At 33.6% G+C, this 19,981-nt stretch overlaps 1 protein-coding gene across 2 annotated transcripts; it reads right to left on the bottom strand.

Annotated features, from left to right (window-relative positions):
• Nucleotides 1-2,680: 2,680 nt before the first annotated feature.
• LOC149778818 (uncharacterized) lies at nucleotides 2,681-10,612 on the bottom strand. 2 transcript variants are annotated; one of them, XM_089938530.1, is made up of 5 exons: nucleotides 10,010-10,612; nucleotides 7,870-8,035; nucleotides 7,255-7,331; nucleotides 6,616-6,808; nucleotides 2,681-3,488 (listed from the first exon to the last, which is right to left on the bottom strand). In XM_089938530.1, the coding sequence occupies exons 1-5, from the start codon at nucleotides 10,347-10,349 to the stop codon at nucleotides 3,437-3,439; spliced, it is 828 nt and encodes a 275-aa protein (XP_089794656.1). In that variant the 5' UTR covers nucleotides 10,350-10,612; the 3' UTR covers nucleotides 2,681-3,436. The 2 variants fall into 2 exon arrangements, with proteins under 2 accessions (XP_089794656.1, XP_089794657.1); XM_089938531.1 differs by lacking the exon at nucleotides 2,681-3,488 and having other exon boundaries at nucleotides 6,703-6,808; nucleotides 7,253-7,331.
• Between the last annotated feature and the right edge of the window lie 9,369 nt (nucleotides 10,613-19,981).

Below are 19,981 nucleotides of genomic sequence, written 5' to 3'. Positions count from 1 at the left end.
ATTTTTATTCATTTTCATGGAAAGTGTTTATGCTAGAATTGTTATGCAATTTACCTTTTAATTTTACAGTTATTAGTTCATTGGTAGAATTGATTGCATACGATCCAAATGTTCATATATGTAGGATTTCAAAGGATTATTTGCAATAACTTCCTTTGTTTAATAGGACGATACTTACCTAATTATATCTGATTTTGTAATGTTTGAATAATCTTGTAGGTTAAGGATTGCTGCGAGTTACAATTTGCGAATTTCATGCAATATCAATCGAACATGTAGTTGCATATGTAAAAGAATACGGCAATGTTCGATAGACGCTCGCGTGGTAATTTAAGACCTGCCACTGGAAGCAAGGTCACTGTCCTACCATACTAAGTCAGAATTTACACAGTGTGTGGATAGCCAACATGCTCTGAGTAACGTGAGGAAATTTTATGTACCTCTAGAGAGTGGGGTATACAGAAATTTAGGGGTAATTTTGTCCTTTAAGGAACATCTTTATGGGATAGAGACTGGACAGTCTGAAGACAAAAGTCTGAGGAAAAGAATGACGAAGTCAGAATAAAAGGACCAGTAAGTCCATGAATGGCCAAAGCACACAGCTTAGCGAGGATGAACTAGGAGACGTGGATATACGGTCGAGATAGGAAGGTGGTGATGCAAATCAGTCGTGGACATTGCGCTCTTTTCACCTTTTGTTATGATGATGAAATAAATACAAATTGGACGCGTCTGTTAAATTCTATTGATATAATCTAACTTGAATTGGAATTTGCGTTATTAATTTGTTCTAATTAAATGTGTTATTTTCTTGTCAAAGGGGGCTCGTATTGCTTTATTTCTTCCAGGTATTCTCGCTCAGTTCTCTGTTGAAATTATATTCTCCTTTCACTCCCGCCGGGCTATAATATCGAGGGAGGTCATCCTCTAGATAACTCCAGCCAAATCCAATTATCCACCCCTCTTACTAAGAGGGAAACGTTACAAATACTAAACATTATACTCCAAGTCCAAAAGAATAGGGTGTTTCATATGAATTCCATATCCTGAATGTGCGGATGTACTAACATTATTAATGTATAACAATGACATTGTCTAGAACTCTTTTGAATGAATTCACAATAATAATAATAATCACAGAATAATATTTTAGTGAAAAGTCAATGAGCTCTTTGTAATTTTGATGAATAATCCAACTCTCAAATTATATCTAAACAAAACATTAAATATATCTGCAGAATAACATTAAATAAGAACATAGAAAAATCGGAATAAATTCATTGTTCAATTCCTATACCTTGTATACACTTTAAGGCTCTACGTTGCATTAATTTCCTATTCGATATAGATCTATCTATCAACACCTCCCATTTCACATGTTTCACAATACCTCTCACTGCAACAGAACTCATCAGGCTTAATCATCAAATGTGAAATTACCCTAAACTTGTAAACAGGTTCATTATTAAGATTGATTTTGAAATGAGTCAACACATATTAATGTACCTTCATTGCAATCTTAAGTAATGCACCAGAAAGGAAAAAACAATAAATACATCGAGAAAACCGAGGGAGGGGGGAGGCGTTAGGGAATTGGGCTGTTTACTGACTGAATCCTCATTGTACAATCACGTCGATAACAATTTTTAATAACGCGCTTTTTCTAATGAAGTTGTTCGTTATTTTGTATACATAACATTTATTTTCAAAATGTCCAACTTGTAAAAGATCGTTCCAACTGGTTTCAACAACCATCACATGTACGCGAAAAATCCGTGTAACACGTCAATGCTTTTTATTTTTTGATGAGTCTAATTCCCATAGTGGTGTTTAATAGTATCCGGCCAAATCGGGAGTCCACAGAGCAGGGAACTAGACTAAATGTTGATATACCCCCAAACAAGAATCCTTTTTTAAAAAACAAAAACAAAAAACGCGACATTTATTTCGTGAAACGATCTTCTATGTCGAAACTCATTTTTTGTATTGTTCAATTAGTACAATATTGATGTCGTGATTTCATTGGAAATATTAATGAGACTTCTTATCATCCTTGAGGATATCTCTAAGTGTCATTTCAAAAATTCTCTGAAACTCGCTTGCCCACAATGGTCCGTATCTGTGAAAACAAGTTCTTTATTTTACGAAGTATTCATTTCGCTTGGCTGCATTGCTATCTTTGATAACAGTTATGAAAGAGTCTGTTAATTTAAGGTAGTTTATGTTGCATACACGATAACATTTATAACAGTGTTCGATTATTCAAATGAGCGAGTTCACACGACATACGACCGGGATCACTAGATTTTAAGTTTATAAGATTTTTGTGCCTTTTAACTTTTCTTTTATTCCACCTCCTTTATTTGATTCAAAAGACATAATTAACGTGATAATACAAAGGAGGTCAGCTTTTCGTTCAATGCAACAATACAACAAATACTTCAACAAGTCAGTTATCAAAACACGGTCGGTACTTAATTAGGTTCTCGGAGAAACGCGCGCGGACATAGCTGCTTAGAAAGATTGACGCATTTTACGTTTAGTTAGAAGAGGACACATTGCATTTATGATGATTACACTTAAAAGAAACTAAAAGATAGAACTAGAACACAACTTTCAGTTGATAAATAAATTATTTAATTTGTATTTATTTATTAAAGTACTGTCTCCACTCGGCGTAAGTGACATTTTCATTGATTGAAATTAACTTAGACAAAAATCAGAGTACATATAATCAATCATGGAGGATAACAAATATACACCAAACAGAACGGAAAGTGCTATCCCTGAATTACACAGAAAACTGCTTGATAATACTGACAGAATTTGTATAAATACGAATAAATACAGGTAAGATGCATATTCTGCGCAGATTTAAGTTGAATTAAATCAAAAGCATGTTCTATTACCGCTTATTGGATTTGTATAATACAAAAACTATCAACACTATTAATTAGATTTTAGTACAATCGGACATACCTATTAGGAGTAGATTTGATACTCAGATTTCAGTTGACGAAGTCTTGCGCAAGTTATTCATTTATTATTTTAAACATAGAGCTGTATTTGATCACAGTCTATTTAATAAGGAACAAAGATTATGTTATTAATACATTTGTAATCTTACAAATAGGGAGTTAAGATGAATTTAATTACAAATGGAGGAATGAAAGAAAGTTGTCACTGATGACAAGATACTGCTTTGAGCAATTGCAGAAAGTAAAATCGCCCCATATAATCAACGGAAATGTAGTAGAGTACATGAATTATCGACTTCAAACTTCCAAAACCTCATCAACAGAATCTAAAGCATGCAAATATGGTTCAATGTCAGAAAGGTCAGCTACGTGAATTCCACTCATTTTGGCATTGAAAGAATGAAACTGTTCTTCATTAAGTAGCTCTATTGATGGCACGTCGATATTGTCTTCATCACTTAGCTCAGGTAACGGTGCATCTGGATCCATTCCATACTCTGGTAGAGCGTCCTAAATGAAGAAAATAATACTAATAATAATTTTGTCTGCAATGTATTCATTCATTTTTTATAGTTAAAAAAAATGATTCAAAGACACAATTAAGTTTGGCTCTTAAGAAATGAATTCGTTTAAGAGAATGAGCTACGGTGGCTCAGTTCTAACTTCCAAATATCACCAACAAATGTTAGGCTAAGAGAATAGCATATACTGTCTTGCAGAACCGGCAATAAACAAATTTGTAATTTGGTCTCTGCATGGTAAACTCATGAAAGTTTTCCGTGCTAAAAGAAATTGTTCCTCGATATTGGACAAACAGTTTTCTGAAATTCTAAAAATTTTGTCAAATACTGTCTGTTAAGTTATATAAAGCAGAAATGTTACAATCAGATGTCCTTTAAATGCTATTTATATTGACTTGTATGGAATTTTGCTTTATATTGTTATTGTAATGTTTCGCTGATTGTAAATTTGGTATGTTTTATGAGCTTGATAGAATATATTTCGAAAATACAGGTACTTTCCACTTAACGAAGTAGCACACTGTGAAGTTGTAGTCATTTGTTATGACTTTGGTAATCACATACACTGCTAATTAGAAGCACACACACACACACACACACACACACACACACATTGATAAAATAATGGTAGGTATTTTAAGGAACGTGCAGATTGTATAATGCCCAGTTTCAAATCCTTCAGTCTTTCTGGTTTCGTTCTTTACCAATAGGCCACATTGCTTAAAACGAGACAAGCTTCTCGCCTGATCTAATTCTTCGAAGTATTCGTTAGCAATAACTTGATTCTCGTTAAATATACGATGCAGTCCAAATATAAATAGCTGGCAGGGAGTCTTGTTGTTCTCAGTTCTCAATTTATGATTGTTCCATGAATTCATAAACTGGAATAGTCTGTCGTTTGTCACATTTCTGTACACATAATGCAAGCAGAAGACATGTTTCTCCGAATCTGGATCAAAAAAGCCTTTGACTTCCAATGATACGAAAAGCTCATAAAATAAAGAAAGCACAGCATTATACACATCACGCCATAGTCTCTCTATCCTCGAATTATGGACACCTTTTCCAGTTAGAAAACTTCCCCTATTAAGGCCCCGACGAGGGTGTGAGAGCATGTACTGAGCAACTTCACGGTTTTCCACACCCATGTCCCCTCTCACTCGGGAAGGAAGGCCCCATTTGGAAACGGCTTCAGTGAAATGGTTTAAAACTGTTGAAGCTCTATTATCACAGTTGCAAGCTAGGTAGACACTAAGTCTTGTGAAACCATCGATGCATCCGTGTATTACAAAATGCCATCTGCAGAATATATGTATATCGCTTTCCACGTTATATGAGACAAGAAAATGTATTGCTTTCCTGCAAGAGATGGATATAACAATGATAACACCGCGCGTATTATTATCTAATATAAGGTAGATCACTGACACATTACTTGATCTAACACTCTCGAATGTCGTCCATCATACCTTACACTCCACATACATAAGTGTTAAATGTAAACTCCCGTTATTAAGATATTTGAAAGTAGCTAAGAAATGCATTATAACTGAAGAAAATCTCCAAGTGTTCCTATAAAGTTTGCTAAGCAACTGAATGTCAACACATTCTTGATTCATTCTTATTAAACATTGTATTGCTCAGATATTTGTAAGATTCATAGTTATTGGTGTCATATCTTAATTAAACATGAATACTAAATGACCAAATAACTTATTGATGTCCATATGAATATCAAACCCAGTTTCCTCAAAAATATGAAATAATATTTTTCTCTTGTCTTTATATTTATAACCAATGCAGGCAAAATGTTTTTCGGCCTCTGCTTTGTTTACACAAATGGAGTAATATTTAGCATCTCTTGGAATAATAGCTGTAAGACAACCGCGAGTTTCAACTGTACAAATGTTTGAAAATGTTTCTGTTCCAAGCTAATTAATATTTATCTCCCAAACATGTTCTAATCCTAAATATCTGATTAAGCTTGTTAGAATCTTGGACTATATAGTCGTGTCACTGTTTTGTGTTTTCATGTGCACATTTGTATGCAAGGGAGTCCTTTGGGTGTTCCGATAGATGTACCCGGTATTATGTGTTCATCATTGCATATGAGATGGAAATACTCCCCTAACTCGATGCTGCTAAACGTTTTAATGTCCAAAACAAAATGTCAAAATCCTAATAAATAGTTAGTCATCAACATTCATGTCATTTAACCTCTTTACATCAATCAGAGTCGATTATGTCAAATTTCATGATCGTAAGTTGTAATAGGTTGAAGAACAGAGTTTATAAATTTAGCCCCCTACCTTCGCATTTGTCTGCGATGGCTACTTTTTACTTCGACAAAAATATTCAAGCTTACCAGAGCATTAAAGAATTATTATGTTCTGCTAACCTCAGTACAATTAATTTTATTTTAATTGCCAATTATTGATAAGTTTACCAACTACATGAAATATTACCTCGAATTGTGTTAGTGTTAAAGAGTTAGACACCGTCTCCGTGGGAATTTTGCAAGCCATTACTTTTAGATGCATATATTATCAAATCATCTGGGCACATTAAGCAATTAATATGAATATCATATAACACGACAAGATCACATGAGGAACAAAACATGTCTGAGAGATTATTTGTATATGCGTTATTTCATCAACTTGACCAACTACTATATGTCATTTCCAACATGATAGACTTGTAAAAATCGGGAAAATAAGCACCAAATTTACCCTTATTTAATCATCATCAACGTCTAAGATCAACATGTATTGAATATCGTTAATAATACTTACATTAACAAGTAACTAACTGCCATTGATGGATCTGATGTTATGATGTCCTTGCCGAATTTTCATGTTATACGTCCGAACTAAGAGAACTGATTGAATTTTTTATGCTGTAACTTTTTTCCTTCCAATAAAATGTGTTCAGAATTGAAAGGTTTTATCTTGGAGATGCTAAGATATAGAAAATTTGGAGTAAAATTATGTGTTATTTAATTTTAGGATTTCGGAGCCTAGGAAATTAAATTAACAAAACTTTGGGCATTGAGAATTAGAGATTACACACAACTTTATTGTTAGCACATGTAATATAACTGAGTGGAATACTACCGTATCAGTTTGTGATTGCCATCCATATGCCACAAGGCAAGAGGGGACAGAACTGAATAAACCCTTCGCTGTATACACCGTAACTGCCTCAAATGTTGTCCAACCGGATCTACAGTTCTAACTGCTCTCCTTATTCTCTCTCTTTGTACATGGATATCTTGTGAAATGAGATGACCTTCGATTGTCTTTAAACCTAAAGAAACAAGTATTTAAAACATGACTACAAGCATTGAATTCATAAAAAAACATTATTTATTTATTTGCAGATATAACATTTATAGTCGATACCATTCCAGGATAAAATGAAGGATCTAAATGAATTAAAATGTGATTGGTCTCTTAGGTGATTCGGTTGCTCATTCCACAGAATGACAGTTGCATACATAAACTATTTGTTTGCCATACAATGAGGTTTTCTTTGTTGGGGCAATTAACATAATTCACTATCTAAAATTGTATTTATAAACAAATATTTATTATATTCTTAAAACATATAAAATTATCCAAACATTGGGAAGCACACACTTATTCAGAATTTGAAAGTCTCTAAAGTCATGACCTAAGTTGCACACTTTCAGGGTTGTTAGTTTTGCCTTAAGAGTTAATGATAAATGCGTGTGTAAATAATAATACTCACACCTATAAGCACGCTTTTGTTGTTGTATTTTTCAAGCTTAGTAGTGTTCAGGTCGCTGCAGAAGTAGCAGGCCACTGGACTGAATTTGAAATGTAATAGGATAAATGTATGCAAGATCGCTTGTTTGTTGAATCTGATTAACTTCGGACCAATACTTTCAAGACAGTTAAATGCTTTTAAGCTTTCCCACAAAGATTTCGTTTTACATGCAAATCTAACTGCACTTGTTAGTCTATGACAATCACCGGCAGTTAAACGATATCGGCACAGTTTATGAAAGCACTGATCATGTTTTCATCTGTTTAAATACCATTCTTGTTGCAAATAAAAATGAGAGTTTTTAACACACGTCAGTCATTATCTACAGTTTGAGCCCCATGCCGAAATATCTTTTAGTCGGCGCTTGGGCTATGTTGGGCAAAGTCGCTGTATGGAAAAATGACCAGGAGTCACTACAAAGTTAGAGTCGTTAATTGATCTTTAAAAACAGTTGCGGAAAAGCAAAGACCCATCCCCAATAAAAATTTCAAAATTGATATAACAATATACACATCAATGAACATAAATAACAACTATTACACAGAGAAGTCATTTAGTTGAAGAAAAAGAACTCTTACCTGAACGAGGAAAGTTGTTGATTATTGAATGCAGATATTAGCTCATTATCACTTATATCATTGAATCGTATCCCATGAGTCAAGCGGAAGTTTGCTAGTCTCCGCTCTACAGTTCTCCTGCTTACCCCAAGCAAACTTGCCATATCTCCTGATGTAAAGTAATTTTCTGGAGAAAAATTAATACAGACGTGATTACAAATAATTTTCCAAAGCACGAGAAAGATTTTCCATATAAAGGTTTATGTTATGTGGATATAATAGAGAGAATATAAATCGGTTAGTAATGTCTAAAACACAAAATTTCAGCGTATAAAAATCATTAACAGTCACTATAGACACATTTTAATTATATGTGTATGATAAATACAAAATTTGCACCAGGAAGACGTTTTGAGCCCGAGCGCGATCACGATGGTTCAAAATCATCTGAGTTCTTGGGCAAACGTGTGCAAACATCATAAGGTATATAGTATACTTATTCTTGCACGCTGAAGTCTTAGCCATTTAACTTGCATTCCAAATACCCAACGAATGAAGTTTCAAACAGGAAAAGAAAATAATAATGTTCAAACTGCGCGTGTAATTCTGATGCATGAAAACAGATGACGTCAATAAAAAGACATGAGGTCAAAGCACGCTGAGATTGCCCAATCACGTGTGACGTTTTATAAAGTGATGCAAACACCATATGATTATAAACTGTCAGACAGATTTTTTTTTAAATAATGTTTTACAGCATTTGGTAATAAAAATATTATTTAATTAAAACGAAAATAAAAGCAATGGTTATTTTGAGACGCATAGGATATATGTTTCTAATAATATCCTATCTTTTTATACTTTCTACTTGAGGAAAGTTTTGCGTTATGAAATAATTCAATTAATTTTGAAAAAATGCACTACATGACTCTCTCTCTCTCTCTCTCTCTCTCTCTCTCTCTATATATATATATATATATATATATATATATATATATATATATATATATATATCATGTGTAATAAAGAATCATGCAAACAAACCAAAGAAAACACAGTTTCTCTTATAATGTAAGGTGGCAAAAGTAACTATTGTAGAATAGCATGTGAAGTCTTTGACAGTACTATATATTAAATTTCAATACATGGTTCTTTAAGGACTGAAATATTCGTACATGCTCCCATTTATTTGCAAACCTGCCAACACACACACACACCGATGTTAAAACGAAAATGCATCAAGGATATAAAAAAATTCACATAACTTAGTCATTTAATTCATAATTTCTAACCTGATTGTCACTAAAGAGTGCCATGCACTGTCATTTTGTTGGCGTTTCGAATCAAACGGGAGTTTTGTAAATAACATAGTCGCCATATTTGCATAGGCAAGTCTATGTTTTTAAGCAACAGGGGTAATGTAGTTCACCGTCTTTGATAATTTCAGTAATTCCGGAAATATTTGGTGTTACATGTCTCTAGCATGTGTATACAAGAGTTGTCCTTTTTATTTGCTCAGTTTGGTCACGAAATATTAAACATAGACATTTTTAATGAAATGGACTGTTCTATAAACCAGAAAAGGTCAGTGAGCAATATGTGGCTTGTTTATATCGAGAGCGTCCGTTTGATTTGAAATGCCAATAGGTCCGCAGTGTTAGGGAACTATTATCAACTGTAAGTTAGAAATTATAAATCAGTGAATGAAATTACTTAATTTCGTGCATCTTTATGTTCTTGATACTTTTTAATTGCAAAATTTGTAACGGGGTACAAACAAACGGGGTGGTGTGCGAATAATATACTCAGTGGCATTACCTAACTGATGTTTACCATTTATCATTTCCTTTTTGTTGTTGCATAAACAGCTTAAATCCCGATACTTTATAATATTCAGGATAACGAAATCATTTAGCCAGACGGACAGATAATGATACTCAAGAAAGAATGTCATGTCTTACAATATTGAAAACTATCAACGCTTAAAAATGACACCTCTATGATTTGCTTGCATACGGAAGCATTATCAAATATTGTGCATGAACATAAAAAAATAAAGAAGTTGGAAGCAGTAAACACTGCTTATGTGTTAGGGGATAACAATGGAACATGTAAATATAATATACAGCATGTTAGTGTGTCAGTTGAGTTAAGAAATTACCGATGAAAAATTGTAGTTGTTCCTTTCTTATGTCATAAAGAGGTCTGCCCCTATGCCCAGTATAGACTTGCGAGGCCCTGTACCGGTGGTCTTCGCTGACTGGCATATAATTGATATCGGTTTTGTCAAGGATACTACGAGCTCGTCCAAGTAGCTCAATCATTTTGACAGGCACTGATACATCCTGCAGGGAGTCCTCCATTAAAATCTCAATTCCACGTACCTGAGTCCTTATAATGTTCTCTGCTTCCATCCTATTTGACATGCGCTCTTTACACTTTCTCAATTCTTCCATGATGAAGTTTACTAACGACACCAATCCTGTTGAGCCAGAATACATTTTTGTGGTAACATATCATCAGAGTGAAATGGAATTCAAAAGTACCCCATTATCAAGAATGGCAAAACTTTCTTTAGAGTCGATTGCGTTCATTTGTCATTTCAGGCAATGGAATTGTGTTGATTTGAAGAGGCAATGAACTGGAAGTGATAAATGTTTCAATAGTTATAAAATCACACATTCATCGCAAGTAGTGAAGCTATTACATGTGGATAAAGCGTTTTTCCTGGACCAACGAGTGAATAATTGTGAGAAATGCTAAATATTACGGTGTTATTTTCAATTCAACATATTTAATCACTTTCTTATGTTATTTTCAAAATATCACTTTTAAATCACGAGATTGTTGAAAACATAACTCCAGACTATGTGGAATGCTATCTATGCTATTATACATAACAGCAATTGAAATTCTAAGTATAAGAATAAGACTTAATAGGAAGATTGAAGGTATTACAGTTCCAAATGTAACAGACGAAATAAAAATGCTACAGCATGCAGAAGATTGTACGAACTTTATTAAAGACCAAAATTCCTTTAAACACCTAGAGAAGGAATTTGAAAAATTTGGTAAGGCCTCTGGGTCATAAATAAATCATGATAAAAACTGAAATACTGAAAATAGGGAGCTAGAGAGGAAATCACTCAGGATTACCACCACACCTAATTAAAGAAAGAGTGAATGCATTGGGCATTTATTTTGGGATAAGAGAAGAACAAAAAAAAATATAAAAATATGAAATAGAAATTAGAAACGAATGTGAACACATTGGCACTTACGCCATTATGTCTAATGGAACGGGCCCAAGTGGCCAAAAACGTACATATACGCGAATATAAATTTTATTACCAAGTATATGGACATAGAAAATACAAATTTAGAAAAACTAGATAAGGAGATTATTAATTACATATGGGATTTTAAGACCCACTACGTCTAGAGGGAAACTTTCTAGAGAGCACAAGAAAGGGGGGACTAGCACTCTCCAACCCCATTTGGATAAAGACTGCAAATATTATAAATATATTTAAAAAGATTAAAGCAATACCAACATCACCATGGGAGGGAATATACATCTACTGGTTTGGGTTCACAATGAGAAACCGGGGGGACATTTATAAAAATAATAAACTTGTATAAAAAAACTAGAAATACCAAGAAAATTTAGATATATCAAAGAAATACTAACCAAATATAGGGATAAAGGAGGAAAACTAACACATAGATACATTAGAGAGGAAATAATAAAAGAAAAACTAAAAGTAAAGTAGAACAGGAGAAGATAGAGATTAACTGGAAAAGAGCATGGGGGCACTGGACCAAATTACGCTCCCTAAAAATGCAAAGCCTCTGCTTCAAATACATGCACAATGCATGGTTGATAGGAGAGGTAGCAGTGAGACGGGACATGGTCAGAGTATCGCCAAAATGTCCACTGTGTAAAAAAGCCCCTTTTAGTAAACTACACACAATGATACAGTGCGAGAGCAGGAAAACATGTAAATTGAAATTGATAGAAGAAATAAACAAAGGGGGGGGGGGAGATATCAAAAGGCAAATATATTATACATGGATGGAGACTTCAACAAAAACAACTTTATACAAAATTACAGAGTACATAGTAGACACCATGATGGCCTGTGGGCAAATAATTGTGATAAAGAGATAAAGAGAAGTATAAAGGGAAAAAAAGTGATTTTCTTTCTATCTTTTTTGGATTGTTTTTTTCTTTCTTTTTTTTCTTTATTCTTTTTTTTATTTCTATCTATCTATCTATCTATCTATCTATATATATATATATATATATATATATATATATATATATATATATATATATATATATAATTCTTACCTAACTTAGAAAACTTAATGACACAATATACAAAGATACAGGGAACCTACATGGGGAAAGTAAAGACTATGACATCATGGGGCTAAGTCACATGGCGCTACGCGAAGTGGACAGGCCCATGAAAGAGTTTTGAAAAAATTCTCCATGTAGAACATAAACAGACCAAACTCAGACATAAAACACAAACAGGGGCTAATTCATAGTTTAAAATTTTACTTACTCTTTATCTATCTTAAAACCATACAGCTTCGGTACTGTATGGTTTGACCAACCCACATGTGGAAGATAAACAATTTTTGGATTCTTTCTAATAAAATATTTAGATAAATTAGTAAAAGGAGGCCTAACTTGACTCAGGAGAAACACAATGAAAATAAAGAAGTGTGGACCTTGAAACGAGCGTAACCTACCTATTGATACTCCTAGGAACGACACATTAAATTAGATTAAAACAATAGAAAAAAATTCCCAACAAAAAACAAGGGGGGGGGGGAATGGAAAAAAAAATAGTACACCGTTCCATCGTCAAAATTCAAAACCCAAAACTATTTAATCAAATATAACATGATACAATACATCGGATCCTAAATCCAAATTAGTAGAAAAGAAATACAACTGAGAAAAATAACACTGAATCTAAAATTGCGGTCTCAAACATATATATAAAATAGCATACACATTACAGCACCACTACATATAGCAGATACTGAGACCTAGGCGACCTCTAGCAAAGGTCACAAAAAAATACAAGGGAAGGAACATCGAACAAGGTGAAAAAACCCAGGCTTGGACGAACAACCATTTAGATAACACTAAGGAAACATAAATAGCCCATCAAAAATTCTAAGACTAAATTTTGTATATAAAATTCTGTTTTAAAATAAAACATACTACATATCTGAGGAGGAAACACAAAAACATAAAATACCTTTTCAGTTTTTTGGAAATGGGGGGGGGCATCTGTCTGGTCTCTCCTCCCCCCAAGTAATTAACAGCAATCCAACAGCCATCAAAAACCACCTAGCTATGAATTGGAAAGGAACTACTATCAAAATTTACCTTACACTCTCAATTTGGCGAGCTAGAAAAAAGAAGAAAGAAACATAATATAGTACAAAGCTAAAATTGGAATAGAATTACTATCCAAATTGCCTCAACATACTTAATCTACCCAAACAGCATTATCTCAGAGGGAACGTTGCCCTCGCCCACAACATCAGATGAAGTTTCAGTAAAAAATTTCAAATAACATTTTGTGCTTGCGAAGCGCAGATGTCCACACTTACCTGCTGGACTATTCAAAGTAAAATGAAATATGTTTTGCTTTCGTAAGTATGTTAATACAAACTCGAATATGATTAGTATTCCTATATATGGTGCAGCACAATAAGGTGTACATATAGTACAGCACAATAAGGTGTACATATAGTACAGCACAATAAGGTGTATATACAGTACAGCACAATAAGGTGTAGATACAGTACAACACAATAACGTGTAGATACAGTGCAGCATAATAAGATGTAGATATAGTACAGCACAATAAGGTGTACACACAGTACAGGACAATAAGGTGTAGATACAGTACAGGACAATAAGGTGTAGATACAGTACAACACAATAACGTGTAGATACAGTGCAGCATAATAAGATGTAGATATAGTACAGCACAATAAGGTATACACACAGTACAGCACAATAAGGTGTAGATACAGTACAGCACAACAAGGTGTAGATACAGTACAGCGCAACAAGGTGTAGATACGTTACAGCACAATAAGGTGTAAATACAATACAGCACAATAAGGTGTAGATACAGTGCAACACAATGACGTGTAGATACAGTGCAGCATAATAAGATGTAGATATAGTACAGCACAATAAGGTGTAGATATAGTACAGCACAATAAGGTGTACACACAGTACAGCACAATAAGGTGTAGATACAGTACAGCACAATAAGGTGTAGATACAGTGCAGCACAATAAGGTGTAGATATAGTACAGCACAATAAGGTGTACATACAGTACAGCACAATGAGGTGTAGATACAGTACAGCAGAATAAGGTGTAGATATAGCACAGCACAATAAGGTGTACATATAGTAATGCACAATAAGGTGTAGATACAGTACAGCACAATAAGGTGTACATATAGTACAGCACAATAAGGTGTACATACAGTACAGCACAATAAGTTGTACATATAGTACAGCACAATAAGGTGTACACACAGTACAGCACAATAAAGTGTACACACAGTACAGCACAATAAGGTGTAGATATAGTACAGCACAACAAGATGTACAAATAGCACAGCACAACAAGGTGTACATATAGTACAGCACAATAAGGTGTACATAGAGTACAGCACAATAAGATGTACATGTAGTACAGCACAATAAAGTGTACATATAGTACAGCACAACAAGTTGTACATATAGTACAGCACAATAAGATGTACATACAGTAGAGCAAAATAATGTGTACATATAGTACAGCAAAATACATATAGCAAAGTTAGGAGCTACCACGACTAATAATAATAATAATAATAATAACATTATTATTATTATTATTATTATTATTATTATTAGAAGAAGAAGAAGAAGAAGAAGAAGAAGAAGAAGAAAAAGAAGAAGAAGCATAACAGAATTAGAAATAGATAAAGTGATTTACCAATTAATTAGGAATAAAGCTCCGGGGTTAGATGGGATAACGCCCGAGTTTTATCAAAAGTTCAAAAAATGTTTAATTCCAATAATGAAAATTCTCAACAATACCATTTATAAAAAATCAAGAAATGATAGAAAGTATGAAAACAGGAGTTATTACACTCATCTTCACAAACAAAGGCTAGACTTCAGACCTAAAATGTTGGAGACCAGTCTCGTTACTTAATATTGATTGCAAAATACTCAGTAAATATTTAGCAAATAGAGTTAAACCAATAATAAGGGTACATAAAAGATCCAAACCAAACGTATGGTGAAGAAGGCAGAAATATACAGAATAATATACTTTCAATAAAGACAATACTAGATTATATGGAAACATCTAATATTGATGGCGCTTTAATCCTCATTGATCAGGAGAAGGTGTTTGATAGGGTAGAAATGAGTTATATTTTGCAGATATTGCATAAAATTGAATTTGGAAATGTATTCCAAAACTGGATCAAAACACTTTATAAGAATATAAAATCATTGGTACAGACCAATGGTGCAAAAACCAATCCGTTCTCAGTAAACGGTTCTGTAAGACAGGGTTGTCCACTATCTATGTTAATGTACGAAACAGGGATAGAGGCACTACATAATGCAATCCAAAATCATAAAAGAATCCGAGGAGTAAGAGTAACTAACATGAGGGAGGAGTGTAAAACCTTCCAACATGAGGACGATTGCTCCACTTTATAACTTCAAAGCAATGGTATAACTATTTATTGCATCAGTACAACCTTTTTGGATTAGCCTCGGGTTCAAAGATAAACCGAATTAAAACTGAAATACTACTTATGGGCAAATGGAAGGAGAATTATCAAGCGCTCCCTACAGAACTCATAAGAAATCAAGTTAAAGGACTAGGAATACATCTAGAGAAAGTCAGTTAAATGCTAAATTTTCTACAAATTAGGAAAAAATTAGAGAAACATGCTATAATATGGAATGATAGGCAAATAAATTTATTTGGAAAAATACAAATTGCGAAATTGTATTTATACAATTCGATTTGGTACGAATTTGACGTATCGGACTTTGAATTTATATATCTAAATACATTTGAATCGTTAATAATAAAATTTATACGGAATGGGATCCACAAATTACCAAAATACACATTATAAAAAGATAGGAAAAAAGGAGGACTCAATCTCATGGACTTGAGTTAAATAAGTAGTAAATTATATTTCCAAATTGAATAAACGTCAGGAGAATCCAGAATATCACTGGCAGGGCATATACCTTTACTGGTTTGGCTTTCTTCTATCCAGTAAGCCTTAAATTTATAGGAATAATAGCGCGACAAAATTGCAAGTGCACCCCAAAATAGTGTAAAGAATAACACAAACTATACAAAATTACAAAACAAGCAAAGAATATTGGACCATGTTTAATAAGAATGAATTGGAAAATATGACAAAACACAATAAAAAAAAGTAAAGCCAAACAAGGTGGAAACACTAAATTTAGAGATTGACTTGAACATAGTATGAAAATCATTGGAAAAAATAAAAGAGATAAGCAAACAAACGAACATTTACCAATATCTACATGATGTAGGGTGGACAGGTGAAAATGCCCACAAGAGACACCTTATCTCAAACATCCCTCCTTGTCTCATGTGCAAGGGAACACATAGCAAAAAACAAAATTTTATACTACAGATCCTTAAATAAACAAAGACAAATATAACAACTAAAAGTATAAGCAAATTGGGCAATTTTGAGCCCAAAAAATCTTCCTTATACCCATAACATAACAGACAAAATTTTGTACAGAGAAGTGATAGACTTCATTTATAATGCTATATAAAATAGAAGATAACAGCTTTGGATTATATACTCTGGAAAGCCTATAAGCGGCTAGCAAAAACTCCATCAGAAAAACAAACTAACTTTGAGAAACTAACCCCCGGAAAAGCCACTTATAATGAGCTTGCTATAAGGACATCGACATACCCCCCAACCCCCACCCCCAACCAACAGACAAAGACCCGACTTCGGCGTTTGAAACAAATGTAGCCGAAATAGACTCGTTAAACCAGACTATTAGAAATTAATTCAGACAGAGAGATTTACCGTTCCTGTAAAACAAAGTGCGGGAGAAACTGGACCGAAATCCCGCCAGCTGATGACCGATACAAGACAGCAGGCGGTGATTAAATTACCAAACAAGACCGAAAAGCGTGCCCACATAAACCTGCAACGTAATGAGAAATGGTTAACACAGAAGGGACTAACATAAGGACACAAACGAGTGATTCATATTAAATACCACAGGGGAGAATTAGCAGTAAATGACCAGGAAATAGAGCCAAAAAATACAAAATAATTATTAAACACAGGGCAAAACAAGAGCTAATGAAACTTAGCCAATCTTTTTCCTTATCATGCCTACAAAGAAACAAACCAAAAAATCATATTGTCTCCGAAAAGCCATCTTAGGTGCCTAGTATAATTACACCAGAGACTCTTTTGATCTGCATATTTTCCATCACGTCCGCGTGACGGAAAAATTTCAATCCCATCCCAGGGCAAAAGCAACCGAAGCTTGCTATCTAAATAGAACCCACATGAGTTGATGTAATTAATAACAATGTCATCGTGGCCACTTTGTCTCATATATAACTACATACCGAACAAAATATTTGAAAAATGGAAAATCAGGAGCAGGACTCCCCGAAAGCGAGAGTTTTGCAACTGTAATACAATAGAAGAAAATAAATGGTAAAATATAGAAATAAAGAAATAAACAATTTGTGACATAATAGTAAACGGAAGCAGGACTCTATAGTGAACAAGCCACTCAGAACTGGCACGCCAATGAGATTTAATGAAAGAATTCTGCAACCGTCCAGTTGAGAACTAATGACAATAAATAAACAAAAATGACATCTCTTCCCCTAGACGATCTCAATATGGACATGACGACAGACTGATGACAATATCCACTTTAACAAACATTTTTTCCATCACGTCCGCCTGATGGAAAATTTCAATCCCTTTTTGGGGAGAAAGCAACGAAAGTTTTGATCTATAGTGGAACACACATATGACGATTTATTAACGTTGATGTATTACCCTAAGGGTATCACTTACAAATCGGTGATGCTGTTTTATTTTATTTTTAAAATTGTTATAGAATCCATCGCCTTTCGTTGTTATTTTCATACATCATTAGCTAAATTTTGGGTTTATTCAAGCACGATCTGTGCTTCTTCTTCGCCATAAACACTCCAAGAAGACAACTGTCTATTGTTCATGTATTAGTCTTTCAAAATGTATGACTAAGCCCCCCCCCCCTTTTCAATACATTTGGAAAGGAGTGTGGTGTTTCAAATGCACTAAGAGTCGCGAATCATGATTTCTAATAAAATTATATTCGATCTCCCAGAGGAAAACTAAAAGGAAAAAAAAACCACAACAGTAATATGTTAATGCAAACTAGATTAAATGGAGGAAAAATATTTCTTACATACAGAACTTGGACGAATAATGCCTATGTACGTATGGCCGGTGACATGAGACATACAAAAAGTTGCGGACAACAAATTGTTGGTTTAGTGCGTATGCTACGTTAGGTCATTAAACATGGTAATTACTATTGATCAAATACGATGAAGATTTAATCTCCTTAGCTGACAGATCTAGCTTAGATGAAGCATTGAACACTCGTGCAGTACAAGGCAGATTTTAAAATAAAATACACAGACATTCATTAATGTGGATAGCCACTTTATCCTGATTGGAAAACATTGTTCTTGTTTATATCAAATGAGAAGAAACACTAACCTTAGCTGTTAAATGTCGTCTGCAAAAATCTCAGCCGAATTCTGTCGCCTGTCGATTGTAAGTCTGCCTAACAGCGCACCCCTGTGTTTGTTTGGATTTACGCTAGCTGATTTACACTTTGATCAGACCGTTTACATTCCATTCATTTCATTTAATACCACATCATTTGGAATATGAGCTGATCATTCCATTATGTTCTTCAGACCATTTCAACTAATGCCAGATCATTCGGAATCTGAATACATCATTTCATTTATTGGGTTAAATAATTTAATTCTAGACTACATAATTTCATTTAATACTACGTCATTTGGAAGCAGATTTCATCAATCCGTTTTGTTCTTTAAATCATTTAATTTAATACCACATCATTTGGAATCTGAATTCATCATTTCATTTGTTGAGTTAAATCATTTCATTTCATACTTAGTAATTTCATTTAATAATATGTCATTTGGAAGCAGATTTCATCAATCTGTTTTGTTCTTTAAATTATTTTATTTAATACCAGATCATTTGGAATTTAAATTCATGATTTCATTTGTTGAGTAAAATCATTTCATTTTAGACTACATCATTTTATTTAATAGCACGTCATTTGGAAGCATATATCATCATTCCGTTTTGTTCTTTAGATCATTTTATTTAATGCCAGATAATTTCATTTAACGCCATATCATTTGAAATCTGAATTCATTATTTCATTTTTGAGGTTCAATCATTTGATTTCATGCTACATCATTTCATATCAAACAACATCATTTGGAATCTGAATTCATCATTCCGTTTGATGGGTTAAATCATTTTATTTCACTCTACATCATTTCATTTAATATCACGTCATTTGAAATCTAAATGCATCATTCGGTTTTGTTCGTTAAATCATTTCATGTGACACCACATCATTTGGAATCTGGATTGATCATTTCATTTGCTAGGTTAAATCATTTGATTTCATACTAGATCATTTGATTAATGTAATTTTGGCGGCGACGGCTGCCCATACAGTATCAGTATATCAAATTACTTTATACCAAAAGTCATATTATTATATACTCCTTTTTTTCCCCCGTTAATTTTACATTATCAGAATCGATAAGTATTTTACGATACTGAAATCCTTGATATTGCACGTACGTGCACAACACGTGTGCCTAAAATATTATAGTGTATTAGGAACTACTCTGTAAACAAACCATGTACACTCATGTAGTGCACGTTTTAGGTTTTAGTTTATCAGTTTGTTTGTGGATATAGCAGCTAAAG

The sequence above is a fragment of the Sinohyriopsis cumingii genome, chromosome 17, assembly GCF_028554795.1.
Source record: "Sinohyriopsis cumingii isolate HCF-2022 chromosome 17, ASM2855479v2, whole genome shotgun sequence".
Taxonomy (NCBI): Eukaryota; Metazoa; Mollusca; class Bivalvia; order Unionida; family Unionidae; genus Sinohyriopsis; species Sinohyriopsis cumingii.
Note: the sequence above shows the minus strand (reverse complement) of the source record. Positions and strands in the feature narration are given on the sequence as shown.